The sequence below is a fragment of the Anolis carolinensis genome, unplaced genomic scaffold, assembly GCF_035594765.1.
Source record: "Anolis carolinensis isolate JA03-04 unplaced genomic scaffold, rAnoCar3.1.pri scaffold_11, whole genome shotgun sequence".
Taxonomy (NCBI): domain Eukaryota; kingdom Metazoa; phylum Chordata; class Lepidosauria; order Squamata; family Dactyloidae; genus Anolis; species Anolis carolinensis.
In genome coordinates, this window is record NW_026943822.1 from 12,915,819 (window position 1) to 12,931,118 (window position 15,300).

The 15,300-nt window shown below is 40.7% G+C and overlaps 1 protein-coding gene across 2 annotated transcripts in view; it reads left to right on the forward strand.

Annotated features, from left to right (window-relative positions):
- The window catches only part of lrrk1 (leucine rich repeat kinase 1), a 101,760-nt gene that overhangs the window by 15,272 nt on the left and 71,188 nt on the right, over positions 1-15,300 (forward strand). For both annotated transcript variants that reach the window (XM_062963002.1, XM_062963003.1), the window contains exon 3: positions 10,116-10,279. In XM_062963002.1, the coding sequence (XP_062819072.1) occupies positions 10,116-10,279 (164 nt within the window). The remainder of the gene's footprint in view (positions 1-10,115; positions 10,280-15,300) is intronic.

Sequence of the window (15,300 nt, forward strand, 5' to 3'; positions counted from 1 at the left end):
ATACAGTTCCCAAAAATAGTGGGCCAGTCACTCCCAAACCCTGCCAGTATTCAAAGTTGGCCATGTTAAGTTTGGTCCAGATCCGTCCTCGGCTGGGTTCAGTGTTCTGGGGATGCGGCTACAACATTATTAAAATAGACAACGTTAGCATAAGCCAGGAGTCCCCAAACTTTTAAAACTGGGGGCCAGTTCATGATCCCTCAGACCATTGGAGGGCCGGACTATAGTTGGCCAGGTGGTCACCGAGCAATAATAATAATAATAATTATCCAGCATATCTATCTTGCTGGCTGTGTCAGACTGTGTCATTGTGTCGATAATAATAATATTATTATTGTGCTTTTGGCCTTTGTGGACCAAAAGCACAAGCAAAGCACCCCTGACAGATGGCCTCCCACCCTCAATGTTAATAATAATAATAATAATAATAATAATAATAATAATAATCCAGCATATCTATCTTGTTGGCTGTGTCAGACTGTGTCATTGTGTCAATAATAATAATAATAATATTGTGCTTTTGGCCTTTGTGGACCAAAAGCACCCCTGACAGATGGCCTCCCACCCTCAATATTATTATTATTATTATTATTATTATTATTATTATTATTATTAATAATAATAATAATAAAGAGGGTTGGAAGAGAACCCTTGGGCCATTTAGCCCAATTCCTTCAGCCTTTGTGCCATGGGGGCCGGATAAATGGCTTCGATGGGCCGCATGTGGCCCCCGGGCCGTAGTTTGGGGACCCCTGGCATAAGCCATCCATTAAACCAGACTATAAAACCAAAAAGATTACGAGGATTTTCCATAGTATCAATCATCTTGAAAATAATTAAAATTCAATTAAGCTAAAGGAGCCCCCAGATGGCATGGTGGACTAAGTGACTTGAAGTTTGGGTTACTGACCTGAAAGCTGCCAGGTTCAAATCCCATCCAGGGAGAGTGTGGATGAGCTCCCTCTATCAGCTCCAGCTCCATGTGGGGACATGAGAGAAGCCTCCCACAAGGATGGGAAAAAAAACATCAAAAACATCCGGGCGTCCCCTGGGCAACGTCCTTGCAGACGACCAATTCTCTCACACCAGAAACTACTCAAGTTGCTCCTGACACGAAAAAAAAAAATTAAGCTAAAATACTTCTGAAATTCCCAGATACTTCCAGCATCCCTGATGATGTGCAGGCTACTATTGACACTCGATTCCCAGCAATATCTGGAGAGAGATCACAGATTCTCCATGCTCATTCTGTCATGTTTAGTAGGACTGATTCCCCTTACTCCATGGGCATATTAGCTGCTTCTTAAACTGTGGGTCCCAACTCCAAATGGTTCAGTGTTGGATCACGAAAAATTTGGAAACAGTAAAAGGTTTCTGGGTGCCACTGATTTGGATGAATCTGTTAGCAACAACAACACAGTCTTTACAGTGGACTGTGCAGAAAATGCTTCGGCTGTATTTATTCCAGAGAAAGGAAAATCATCCTCCTTTAGCAAGCCTTGCAAATGGTTCTTTATTACCAGTATTTATTTATTTATTTATTTATTTACAGTATTTATATTTTGCCCCTCTTTCTCACCCCAAAGGGGACTCAGGGCGGATCACAATGTACATATACATGGCAAACATTCAGTGCCATTAGATAATACAACATTTATAGACAGACGCAGAGGCAATTTAACATTTCCAGCTTCATGAGGGTATGCTGGATTCTGGCCACAGGTGGAGCTGCCACTTCACCATCCACTTGTGACACCGAGTCCTTGATGGATCACTTCACGCATGCTGATGGACATTTTTATGGTGATAAATTAGTAAAATTAGCCTCCCTGCATAAGCGGTACATAAAATTTCCTAATTGACATATGAAACTGTCTTTAGGGTTGCTTTGGTAAACAACTGAGCTGGGCTATTTAATGGTCGGGCACTCATTCCAACCCAGACTTCGAATTCATGACCTCTCAGTCAGTAGTGATTTATTGCAGCTGGCTACTAACCAGCTGTGCTACACCCTGGCCCCTGCACTCTGCACCAAATGTTTGATTTGTATACCTATTTTCTATATGTCTGTAAGCTGCTCTGAGTCCCCTTCGCGGTGAGAAGAGCAGGGTAGAAAGATAAGTAAATATGTATTTCCCTGGGTGGGAACGGATAACGAGTGGAAAGCGCCAGAGAAGCCTTGCCCTAGATGTGCAAAGGGCCGGGCTGTGGCGCCGCTGGCTAGTAACCAGCTGCAATAAATCACTACTGACCGAGAGGTCATGAGTTCGAAGCCCGGGTCGGGTTAAGCCCCTGACCATTAAATAGCCCGATTTGCTGTTGACCTATGCAGCCCCGAAAGACAGTTGCATCTGTCAAGTAGGGAAATTTAGGTACGCTTTATGTGGGAGGCTAATTTAACTAATTTACAACATCATAAAAACTGCCAGCAAAACACGAGGAAAGGAATGAGGAAGTACAGCCACTAGTGGACAGTGAAGCAACAGCTCCCCCTGTGGCCGGAATCGTGAAGCTGGAAAAAAAAAGTTAAATGCCTCTGTGTCTGTCTATATATGTTGTTTGTCTGTTGGCATTGAATGTTTGCCATATATGTGTTCATTGTAATCTGCCCTGAGTCCCCTTCGGGGTGAGAAAGAAGGGCAGAATATAAATACTGCAAATAAATAAATAAATAAATAAATAAATGTGTTTACTTGGTGCGCAGTGCGGTGTTGTGCACTGTGTTCGGTGCAACTCATTCCACCTGAAGTGTGGATTCAGCAACAAGCTCATTAAGTGGAATAGGTTTGCTTCGACATGCTCCACTTTGCATGCTTCTGATCTCCTTGCATATCCATACTCGGTATCGTCGTACTGCTTGAGGATCACAACAGAGAAGAATAATCCGACGGATTGCGGCTGCTCCCGCCTGCTCTCCTGCAGGGATGTGATGTTTGTGGTCATATTGGAAGCTTTTCGCTACTTCTTGCCCCTGATTTTAGTTGCCTTGACTTTCCGGCGAGGGAAAGCTCTCAGACCCTTGAAAAGCCTTCCTTTTCGCCCACAATTTACACCCGCTTTTTAACAACCACGTCCAAGCGTACAAGAGCTATCCCTACAGCACTTGAGGAGTTAACTGCCTTGCTGGTTTCTGAGCTCGTGGATTGTGTTGCCTCAACACTGACTTGAAATTCAGATGACTTGAGGGGTTTGGAGACACGTTTCTGAATAATGTCAGCAAGGTGAGTTCTGGCGGCTTCGTGGATATTATCGCGTATTCACAACCCCATTCCTTGCAGTCCTTTTGTTATCCTTTATTAGAACAGTTTCATTTCAATGATTTCTCAAGCAGCCTCATGTTCTGCAGCAACGTTATCAGCTGCGAGTCTGCTTTTTGACCGTTTTCAGGCTGCTTATACCGAAGCCATAAAAGTCGCACTTCTGCCATTTGCAGATGTCAAAATGTTTGAAAGCGAAACATTGTTTGTGTCCCGACCATAAAGGATGTGAGAGTTGCAGTGCGCAGTTTATCGTGATTCCTGTTTTACAGTACCTTAATGAATTTGCATTCACTTCGCCTGTAAAAGAAACCCTGAAGCGTGTTATCCTGCCCACTTGCATCCTTGTTTGTCGGTTGAAAATGTATTTTTGGATGTATGTAGTACTTGTTTTTGCTAAAGAGCATCTCTTCCAGATTTTTGTCTCCGGTTGTCTGTTTTCGTAATTAATTATCTTTCACGGTTGCCGTTTGTTGTTGTTGTTTTTCAGTTGCTGTTGGGTTGTTTGGTTCTGCAGAAACTAGGTTAAAAGCAGAGTGAGCATTAAGGCTTAAGAAACTGCTTCTAGATAGAACAATTATTTCAGGAGGCAGAACAGTTAGTGTGTTTAAGATACTGTGGCTGCATCTACACCAGGGCTCCTCAAGTGTAGGGCCAGTTAATGGTCCCTCAGATTGCTGAAGGGCCAAATTATCATTTGAAAAAAGAATATGAACAAATCCCTATGCACACTGCACATATCTTATTTGTAGTGCAAAAAAAAAAAACCAACAACATTTATTTATTTATTTACTTACTGCATTTATACCTCACCCTCTCTCACCCAGAAGGGAACTCAGAGCGGCTTACAAGTTGTATGTACATACAATATATTATGTTATTAGCATATGTAGCACAATATTAGCATTATATATTACTATCTGGGACTATACTGCTATTCTGTAATATTATTAGTAATATTATATTTAATATATAATTAATATTATTATATTATACAATACAGTAGAGTCTCACTTATCCAAGCTAAACGGGCCGACAGAAGCTTGGATAAGTGAATATCTTGGATAATAAGGAGGGATTAAGGAGAAGCCTATTAAACATCAAATTAGGTTATGATTTTACAAATTAAGCACCAAAACATCCTGTTATACAACAAATTTGACAGAAAAAGTAGTTCAATACGCAGCAATGTTCTGTTGTAATTACTGTATTTATCAATTTAGCACCAAAATATCACGATATATTGAAAACATTGACTACAAAAATGGCTTGGATTATCCAGAGGCTTGGATAAGTGAGACTCTACTGTATTATTATATTGTATTATTATTATTATTATTATTATTATTATTATTATTATTATTTTATTATGACACAGCAAACAAGATAGATATGCTGGATTTCATATCACGAAATCACAAGTCAAACACTTCTCAAGTGTCTAGGACTGTGTGATGTATTTTCGGATGATGCGCCCAGATCCCAGCAGGGTGGCCTTTTGCAGTTGGCAGATCGTAATTTTGTCAATGTCTATTGTTTCCAAATGCCGGCTGAGATCTTTTGGCACGGCACCCAGTGTGCCCATCACCACCGGGACCACCTGCACTGGTTTCTGCCAGAGTCTTTGAAGTTCAATCTTGAGGTCCTGATAGCGGCTGATGATGATGATGATGATGATGATGATGATGATGATGATGATGATGATTATTATTATTATTATTATTATTATTAGCTGCCCTGAGTCCCCTATTGGGAGAGAAGGCCGGGGTAGAAATACTGTAATAAATAAATAAATAAATATTATATTGTATTACATTATAATATCATTATCAATATTATATGTATACACCATATGTCATATTATTGCCATAACACAATATTAGTAAATGAACAATATAATATTTAAAAATAAAAACAACGTTAACCAATATACTGTAAACCTATCACTGGGAAGTATGGGCCTGCTTCTGGCCAATGAGATAGTCAAGTTAAATAGGATTGTTGTTGTTGTGTGCCTTCAAGTCATTTTAGACTTTGGGTGAGCCTAAGTCTAAAACTGAGGGCGGGGGCCAGGTCAATGACCTTGGAGGGCCGCATCCGGCCCCTGGGCCTTAGTTTGGGGACCCCTGATCTACACTATAGAATTAATGCATTTTTATGCCACTTTATCTGCCATATTTTAAAAATCTCAAAGCAAACCTTGATTTCTCTCCCCCGCCCCCCCAATTGTATATAATGGGCAGCCTTTTGTTACGCCATTGTATTTAATAGGAATTGAGCACCCACAAACACTAGTTCTTAAGATATTTTGACCACAGTCAAGTTCTTAAGATACCGTATATACTCGAGTATAAGCCGACCCGAATATAAGCCGTGGCACCTAATTTTACCACAAAAAAACTGGGAAAACATTGACTCTAGTATAAGCCAAGGGTGGTAAATTTCAGAAATAAAAATAGATACCAATAAAATTACATTAATTGAGACTTCAGTAGGTTAAATATTTTGGAATATTTACATGAAGCTCAAATTTAAGATAAGATTGTCCAACTCTGATCAAATCATTATTCTCATCTTCTTCAATGTAAATGTGTTTATGTATCCTTTTAATAATAATAGAGTAAAATAATACAAGTAATAATAAATAGAGTAAAATAATAAATGCAATAATAATAATAATAATAATAATATCAGAGTGAAATAATAAATGTAATCATACCAATAATAATAGAGAAAAATAATAAATGTACCATATATTCTCGAGTATAAGCTGACCCAAATATAAGCCAACCAGGACCCTCACCCAAGTATAAGTCAAGGGGGGCTTTTTCAATCTTAAAAAAGGGCTGAAAAACTAAGCTTATACTTGAGTATATACAGTAATTTGCTTCATGGAGAGACCCGGCATAATATATGTTCAGGACGATTGGGGAACAAGAAACATATGAGCGAAAGCGCAGTCGATGTCCCACAGTCAGTGTCCCACAGTTTTTGTTAGATTTACGTGCCATGTCATAACCAAGATGAGATAAGAGAAAGGAAGAGAGGCCAATAGAAGAGGTCTTTTTAGAGTTAAGCTTGAACCAGTTACTAGTGTAAGCATCCTGAGCTAGATGGTGAACCAGACCTGAGCCCAGCCTGAAAACACTGTCCGTAAGACAATATGTAAGGTCCCACCACCAAGCTCTTGTTGTTGACAGGGGAATATCCCCAGTTTCTAACAGCAGGACACAGGATTGCACACAACTGGAAGAACTGTGATTGGTGCTGGTGTTGCGCCACCAATCCAGATGCTGATGCATACAGCAACTAGGTATTTCTCTTAATGTTAGACTTTAATCGTAAGGTAAAGGTTTCCCCTGACGTTACGTCCAGTCATGTCTGACTCTGGGGGTTGGTGCTCATCTCCATTTCTAAGCCGAAGAGCCGGCGTTGTCCGTAGACACCTCCAAGGTCATGTGGCCATTGGCATGACTGCATGGAGTGCCGTTACGTTCCCGTCAGAGCGGTACCTATTGATCTACTCACGTTTGCATGTTTTCGAACTGCTAGGTTGGCAGAAGCTGGAGCTAACAGCGGGCGCTCACTCTGCTCTCCGGGTTTGAACCTGGGACCTTACGGTCTGCAAGTTCAGCAGCTCAGCGCTTTAACACACTAAGCCACAGTAATGTTATGTGGTAATTACTGTATTTACAAATTTAGCACCAAAACGTTACAACATTTACTACAAAAACAATGACTATAAAATGCAGATTGCCTTGGACAATACAGAACCTTGGATAAGTGAAGCTTGGATATGTGAGACTCTACTGTAGATCATGAACTGCACATGAAATCTCAAAACTATCAGGATTTAGAGTTGTTAATAACTGAATGTGGTCTGCAACGTTCGTATTTCCAGGCTCCCAAACCCCCCAACCAATGGGTTACCAAGATCCTGTAAATGAAGACTGTGGGAAATGACATTTTAGCGGCCTGTTCATTGTGAATCTCCTTCTCTGGGGTTTTTAAGGCTGGATGGCCATCTGTTGGGATTGCTTTGTTGGTGTGTTCATGCCTGGCAGCTGCCTAGTGCTTTTGTAAGGCTGGACTTGCATGGCCAGTGGGTCTGCCCTGGGCTTTGGGACACTGTTGGTTGCTCATAACATTGGGTGTCTCTGTCAGAGTATTTGCAGCACAGCAGTAGTTGGATGGAAGCAGTGGAGCGCAGAACAAAGAGACACTCAGAGACGTTGGTAAAACTATTTACAAAGTTTTACTGTATGCAGCAGTAATCAACACAAACAGACTTGCAGACGACAGATGACTGTTCTGTTCTTCAACAGAACTTGACTCAGAACTCAACTAAACTGACGCAATCAATTATGCACAAACACTTGTGTCTGGATACTCCCTAGTTCCAGCCACACATCAAGGACATCATAGCTTCTTGGCAATTAACTCTTTCCACACTATGGTACATTCTGGATGATGCAATCAGTCGCAATACAAGCATGGCACAAATTGCATTTAAACACTATCAATACACAAATCCCATATTAACAGTCTCCACATTGGAGAGCAGGCGCTCATCGGTCTCCGGCGGAGTCCTCCCTGGCTTGCTTTGACTGACACTGCACCATGCCTGGATTCCCTTGGCATTGCAGTCCTTTGTGAATGAGAAGGAGCCTCATCTTCTGTCTCCTCCTGGCCGAACCTCCTCTCAGCTTGCCCTTCGTGCGTTCTGCAGGATCCCACAGGGATTATTGATGCCTTTGCAACTCCATGACGTAAATCCCTAGAGCCGTCTCCAATGTCTTTGTGACTTGAGCTCTGTTTTGAATAATTAACGCGGGAGGGTCACTCAGACTCCTAGTGATCCAAGCTGTGCATTTCAAGGGTATTTACTGACGGGCACAGATTGATCCCAATGCTGCTTTTTGCATGGAAAGGCTGTGGGTTGAGTGTCAGACAAACTCCTTTCTGGGGCCCAAACAGCATAAAGGCACCACATTCTGTCTGATTGTGAAAGCCAGGCAATGCTCAGTTAATGCTTACATGGAAGTGCTTAGTGCTAGTGAATACCAGGTGCTGTATGTATGTTTCAGAGGAAGGGACTGGCAAAAGCACCTCTGCATCGTCCTTGCCTAAGCAAACCCTCTGGAAATCACAGGTGACTTGAATGCACACACAGATACATTGCTATTGTCCAATGGCTTTTGTGATTTTTAATGGCATCAAAGATCCATTTAATGCCTGTGTTTTAAGGACACAGAACTATGTCAGTGGAAGTGTTGCCGTTCCAAATCTTTCATCATTTTCTCTATTGGCCAGAGCAGATTGTAGTCTGACCACGTACAAAGGGATAACGCTGTGTTAGAAAAATGAAAAACTTTCTGTTACTGAGTTGTTGTATGTTTTCCGGACTGTATGGCCATGTTCCAGAAGTATTCTCTCCTGACGTTTCGCCCACATATATGGCAGGCATCTTCAGAGGTTGTGAAGTATGGAGAAACTAAGCAAGGAAGATTTATATATATCTGTGGAAAGTCCAGGGTGAGAGAAGAACTCTTGTCAGTTGGAGGCCATTGTGAATGTTGTAGTGTGAATGTTGTAGAGCAGGCGGAGGATAACATGGTACATGTTACAAGGGCTGTGAAGGCGGAAGAAGGCTGCAACAGACTGAAAAGCCACTCTCGTTGTGTTGGGACCTCAATCTGTGAAGACTGTGTGTTGACCGGCCGTGCACCGACCTCCACACATTAAAAAAAATCATGCACAGGCGTCTTCCAAGAAATAGAGGACCATCATCCTTGAACTATGAGGGATCGCCTAAGTTTACACAACAAACAAGATAGATATGCTGGATTTCATATCACAAAATCACAAGTCGAACACTTCCCAAGCGTTTACGACTGTGTGATGTATTTTCGGATGATGCGCGCAGATCCAAGTAAGGTGGCCTTTTGCAGTTGGCAGGTCATAATTTTGTCAATGTTTATTGTTTCCAAATGCTGGCTGAGATCTTTTGGCACGGCACCCAGTGTGCCAGTCACCACCGGGACCACCTGCACTGGTTTCTGCCAGAGTCTTTGAAGTTCAGTCTTGAGGTCCTGTTAGCGGCTGAGTTTTTCCTGTTGTTTTTTTTATCCATTTGACTGTCACCTGGTATGGCGATATAATAATCCAAACCTTTTTCTTTCCCACAACTGTGATGTCTGGTGTGTGTAACTACCAGTAGGTCCAACCAAGCTAGAGAGGCCTCAATTGAGGAGCAGAACTAAGAGCACATAACTCATTAGCATTATGGAGAATCAAACCAAAACGAAGTCTATACTGGCTCGGTCATTGCCCAGGATAAAAAGGACCGCGGTGGATGCTGCTGATTCTGGATATCCATCGACAAGTGGGCCATGGAATCAAAATACAAATGAACAGTCACAGAAGCGGCAGAAATATACAATTCCAGAAAACCGCACAATAATAATAATAATAATTATTATTATTATTATTATTATTATTATATTTTATGACACAGCAAACAAGATAGATAATGCTGGATTTTGTCATGTTTGCTGTGTCATAAAAATACAACAACAACAATATTATTATTAATAATAGTAATAATAATAATAATAATAATAATAATAATAATAATAATAATAATAATAATAGTGCAGTTTTCTGGCATTGTATATTTCTGCCGCTTCTGTGACTATTCATTTCCACTGCAGGTTTGCTCCCTTGTCCTTCAGCAAACACATATTCTATACATTTCCCCCATATTTTCCAAAAAATCATGTAATTTCCAAATTCCTTTTTAAGTCTTAGCACTGCATGTCAGTTGATCATGTTCTCTCCCCTTCTTTCTTCATGCAGAGACCGCAGGCATGGGCGGCAGGCAATCCTCAGCCGGCGATCTCTCCGCGGATCAGTGTCCCATAACAGACGCCATTCAGAATGCCTACAGAGGTGGAGAATTTGGGAAGGCCCAAGAGTTGGTTAAAACAGCCTGCCAAGAAAACATCTCACACATCGAAAAGGTAAAGGCATGAAGGCTGGGGAATTTACTATCCACCGAAAGAAGAGACAGAAAGAAAGACAGAATGATGTCTTCTCCTGAGAAGTTCAGGCTGTGCAAGGAGTTGAATGGAAGGCCCCACAAGGACCTTCAGTTACAAATCAAATCACGTTTTATTGATTAGCCCATCGGCCGTATCAAAACATTTAATACATAGACATACACACATCATACAACCTGTGGTAAAAAAGAAGTTAAAATAAACAAGCTGTTAACAAGACCCCGTTCAGGTCAAATATCTGCATCACCTCCACAGTTTACCCCAATTGATTCCAAATATGCAATTCTCAGCTGTGTTGCTTTGAATAGGAAAAGGGCTGTTTTGTGTGTTATTTTAGGATTCTGGCCGGCCAACAAAAATGAAATTTTAATATGTGTGTCCCAGTGTGTTTTGTGAATAATGTATGGCCCGAGGCATTGGTCTCTCTCTTTCTTATACAATTCACAGCCGAACAGAACATGTGTGATATCTTCCACCTCTGATGCTCCACAAATACAAAATCGTTTGTTATATGGAACTTGATTAAACCTTCCGTGTTTGACCATCGTATCCAACTGCTCAAAACGAGCTCCTGAGGTGTTTAGGCATTTCTGTCTTTAGATACCTGGCTGTTTGGAAAGTACCCTGTTTCCCCGAAAATAAGGCAGTGTCTTATATTAATTTTTGCTCCCAAAGATGTGCTAGGTCTTATTTTCAGGGGATGTCTTATTTTTCCACAAAGAAGAATTCACATTTATGGTTTAATTTTTTAAAAATGAAAATTTATTATCTACTGTAAAGTAGTTGTCATCACAAACCAGAATAACCAGACACACTGTGAATCAAGAACTTCTTGTTACTACCATTATTTCCATATACAACAATCTATGGTACGTATATTTACTGATCCTGCATGCTCTAGTGTTCTGTTCGGCAAGCAAGCTACCAAACAAAAACTTTGCTAGGTCTTACTTTCAGGGGAGGCCTTATATTTAGCAATTCAGCAAAACCTCTACTAGGTCTTATTTTCTGGGGATGTCTTATTTTGGGGGAAATAGGGTATGTTTAAACGGCTTAACCATTTCAATGAGCCAGCTTTACTCAGGGTAGCAATGTCTTTTTGGCCTTCTATATCCAGTACTCGTTGAGCAACTATTTTTGGGTCTAGTTCTTCTAAGAAGGACCTTCAGTTCCTATCATCCTAAATCAGTGGAATAGTAGATTGTGGGCTGCTATATCAGCCACTGACCTTTTCCACTGATTCTTGCCTGGACATGACCCTGCATGTACTCACATATCTGTCGAAAACTGTAGAGCAGTGGTTCTCAACCTGTGGGTCCCCAGATGGTTTGGCCCTCAACTCTTAAAAATCCTAACAGCTGGTAAACTGGTTGGGATTTCTGGAAGTTGTAGGCCAAAACACCTGGGGACTCACAGGTTGAGAACCACTGGTGTAGAGCATAAGAAATGTCCTTCTAGCAAGTCTGTCCATCCACCTCCACATTCTTTCTTCAGGGTGGCGGTGGCTGTTTCCTCACACCTGAAGCAAAGATGGGCAAAGGGTGGTGCTCTAGGTAACCCTTTTATTTATTTATTAGACTTGTATACCGCTACTCCCAGTTTGGCTCGGAGCGGTTTACAGAAATAGATTAAAACAATAGATATTGGAAAACCTCAGAGATACCTCCCTTAGAATAATGGGAAAAATAAATTACAGATTTGCTGATAATGGATAAAATAACTGTACTTTTAAGAGGAGAACATTTAGAGAACTTTATTAATGAATGGCAACCAACGATCTAACATCTCGATGTAAAATTAATCTAAAAATGTATATAGGGGGAACTATAAAACTGTTTCCCCGAAAATAAGACAGTGTCTTATATTAATTTTTGCTCCCAAAGATGTGCTAGGTCTTATTTTCAGAGGATGTCTTATATTTCCATGAAGAGGAATTCACTTTTATTGTTGAACAAAAAAAATGAACCTCTATTATATCCTGTACAGTAGATATCATCACAAACCAGCATAACCAGACAAACTGTGAATCCTATCAAGTTTTTCTTGTTACTACCATTATTTTCATGTACAATCTATGGTACGTACATTTACCAATCCTGCATGCTCTGGTGTTCTGTTTGGCGGGCATAATTCCAAACAAAAACTTTGCTAGGTCTTACTTTCAGGGAAGGCCTTATATTTAGCAATTCAGCAAAATCTCTACTAGGTCTTATTTTCGGGGAAACAGGGTAGCTTTAAAATCATAATAAAAACAACAATAAAAACAAAAATAAAAACAGACATAGCCCCGAGTTTTTCACCCATCGAAAGCTTGTCGGAAGAGCAAGGTTTTGCAGGCTTTCCGAAAGGCAAGTAGGTCTCGGATAGTTCGAGTTTCAACTGGCAAGGCATTCCATAAACGAGGGGCTACAATCGAGAAGGCTCTCTGCCTAGTAGAAGACAAATGATAAGTCCGTATGTTAGGGACTTCAAGCATATTTTGGTCTTTGGATCGAAGTAATCTCTGGGGTTGGTAGGGGGATAAGCGGCCCTTCAGGTACGCCGGCCCCAAACCATGTAAGGCCTTAAAGGTTAGAACCAGTTCCTTGAAAGTAATTGGTACTCAATCGGTAGCCAGTGCAGCTGTTGTAGAATTGGGGTGATACGCCACCTCGCCGGCACCCCGGCGAGAAGACGAGCCGCCGCATTTTGCACCAGCTTCAGTTTCCGGATCACTGACAGAGGAAGGCCAATGTAGAGGGCATTACAGTAGTCGAGCCTCGAGATGACCGTCGCCTGGATCACCGTAGCCAGGTCGTTCCTAGATAGGTAGGGAGCCAGTCGCCTAGCCTGACGTAGGTGGAGAAAGGCAGATCTGCTCACAGCAGAGACCTGGGCCTCCATTGTGAGCAGAGGGTCCAATAAGACACCAAGACTTTTTACAGAAGATGACGTACATAGTGTCTCGCCATCCAGGGTAGGCAGCTGGATCTCCCTCCCACCCGGACGGCCCAGCCAAAGGATCTCCATCTTCGCTGGATTCACCCTCAACCTGCTGGCACGCAACCATCCAGTCACGGCCTCAAGGCACTGATGGAAACTATCGGGTACGGAGTCCGGCCGGCCCTCCATCCTCAGAATGAGCTGAGTGTCATCAGCATACTGGTGGCACTTGAGCCCAAAGCTCCGCACCAGTCGGGCAGGAATGCAACTCCATGTGTTCTTTACTCTTGGTAAAATTTTGCTGGGATTTGCAGTCCAACTCCCCCTCCATCAGTTTCATGATGTTATGGTGGAATTAGATCATGTCTTGCAGCTGAAATACCAATGGTGATGCTCCCAAAACAGAGCTATCCTTGCATCTATCTTCTGCTGTCATTCATTATGCATGGGGATGCCTTTGTAAACAGCCTGGGAACTGCAGGGATTGCAAAATAGGGCAGCTAGACAGCTATCTGGGTCTGGTTGGTTGCAGCACGTTTGTGGCAGTGATTTGCCATATGCTCAGGATGGAACTCTGTTTCCAGCTGCCTGTCTGTCTGTCTATCTATCTATTATCTATCTATCTACCGTATATACTCGAGTATAAGCTGACCCAAATATAAGCCGAGGCTTGGATAATCCAGAAGCTTGGATAGCGAGGCTTGGATAAGTAAGACTCTACTGTATTTATTCCCTATGTTCTCTATGTGAATTCTGAGAGACTGCTGTATATATTGTTGCCCTGTCTGATCTTTTGAACTAAAGTAAAGATACTGTTACTTGTTACACAAACCTGAGTGAAACTTTATTATACTGCAGGGTATATCTTGGTTCAGAAACTGTGGTAAAGCTTCTATTTATTTATATCTACAACCTATAACATAGTTCCCACACCAGTTGCTTGAGGAATGAATGAGCATTACTCCACCTTGACTTACATGGAAACTATGTACATTACACCTGTGTATGTACCGTATATACTCAAGTATAAGCCGACCCGAATATAAGCCGAGGCACCTAATTTTACCACAAAAAAAACTGGGAAAACATTGACTCCAGTATAAGCCGAGGGTGGTAAATTTCAGAAATAAAAATAGATACTGTAGAGTCTCACTTATCCAACGTTCTGGATTATCCAATGCATTTTTGTAGTCAATGTTTGCAATATATCATGATATTTTGGTGCTAAATTCGTAAATACAGTAATTACTGCATAGTATTATTGCATATTGAACTACTTTTTCTGTCAAATTTGTTGTATAACATGATGTTTTGGTGCTTATTTTGTAAAATCATAACCTAATTTGATGTTTAATAGGCTTTTCCTTAATCCCTCCTTATTATCCAACATATTCGCTTATCCAACATTCTGCCGGCCCGTTTATGTTGGATAAGTGAGACTCTACTGTACCAATAAAATTACATTAATTGAGGCATCAGTAGGTTAAATGTTTTTGAATATTTACATAAAGCTCAAATTTAAGAGAAGACTGTCCAACTCTGATCAAATCATTATTCTCATCTTCTTCAATGTAAATGTGCTTATGTATCCTTTTAATAATAATAGAGTAAAATAATACATGTAATAATAATAATAAATAATAATACAGGAAAATAATACATGTAATAATAAATAGAGTAAAATAATAAATGCAATAATAATAAGATCAGAGTGAAATAATAAATGTATTATTAATAATAATAATAAAAATAGAGTAAAAGAAATTTAATAGTAGCAACAATAATAGACAAAAATAAATGTAATAATACCAATAATAATAGAGAAAAATAATAAATGTACCATATATTCTCGAGTATAAGCTGACCCAAATATAAGCGAACCAGGACCCTCACCCGAGTATAAGCCGAGGGGGGCTTTTTCAGTCTTAAAAAAAGGGCTGAAAAACTAGGCTTATACTAGAGTATATACAGTATATTTCTACCTATATCTATATCTCTATCTCTACTGATCTCTCTGTCTATATCTCTGTCCCTATCTCTATCTATCTATCTATCTATCT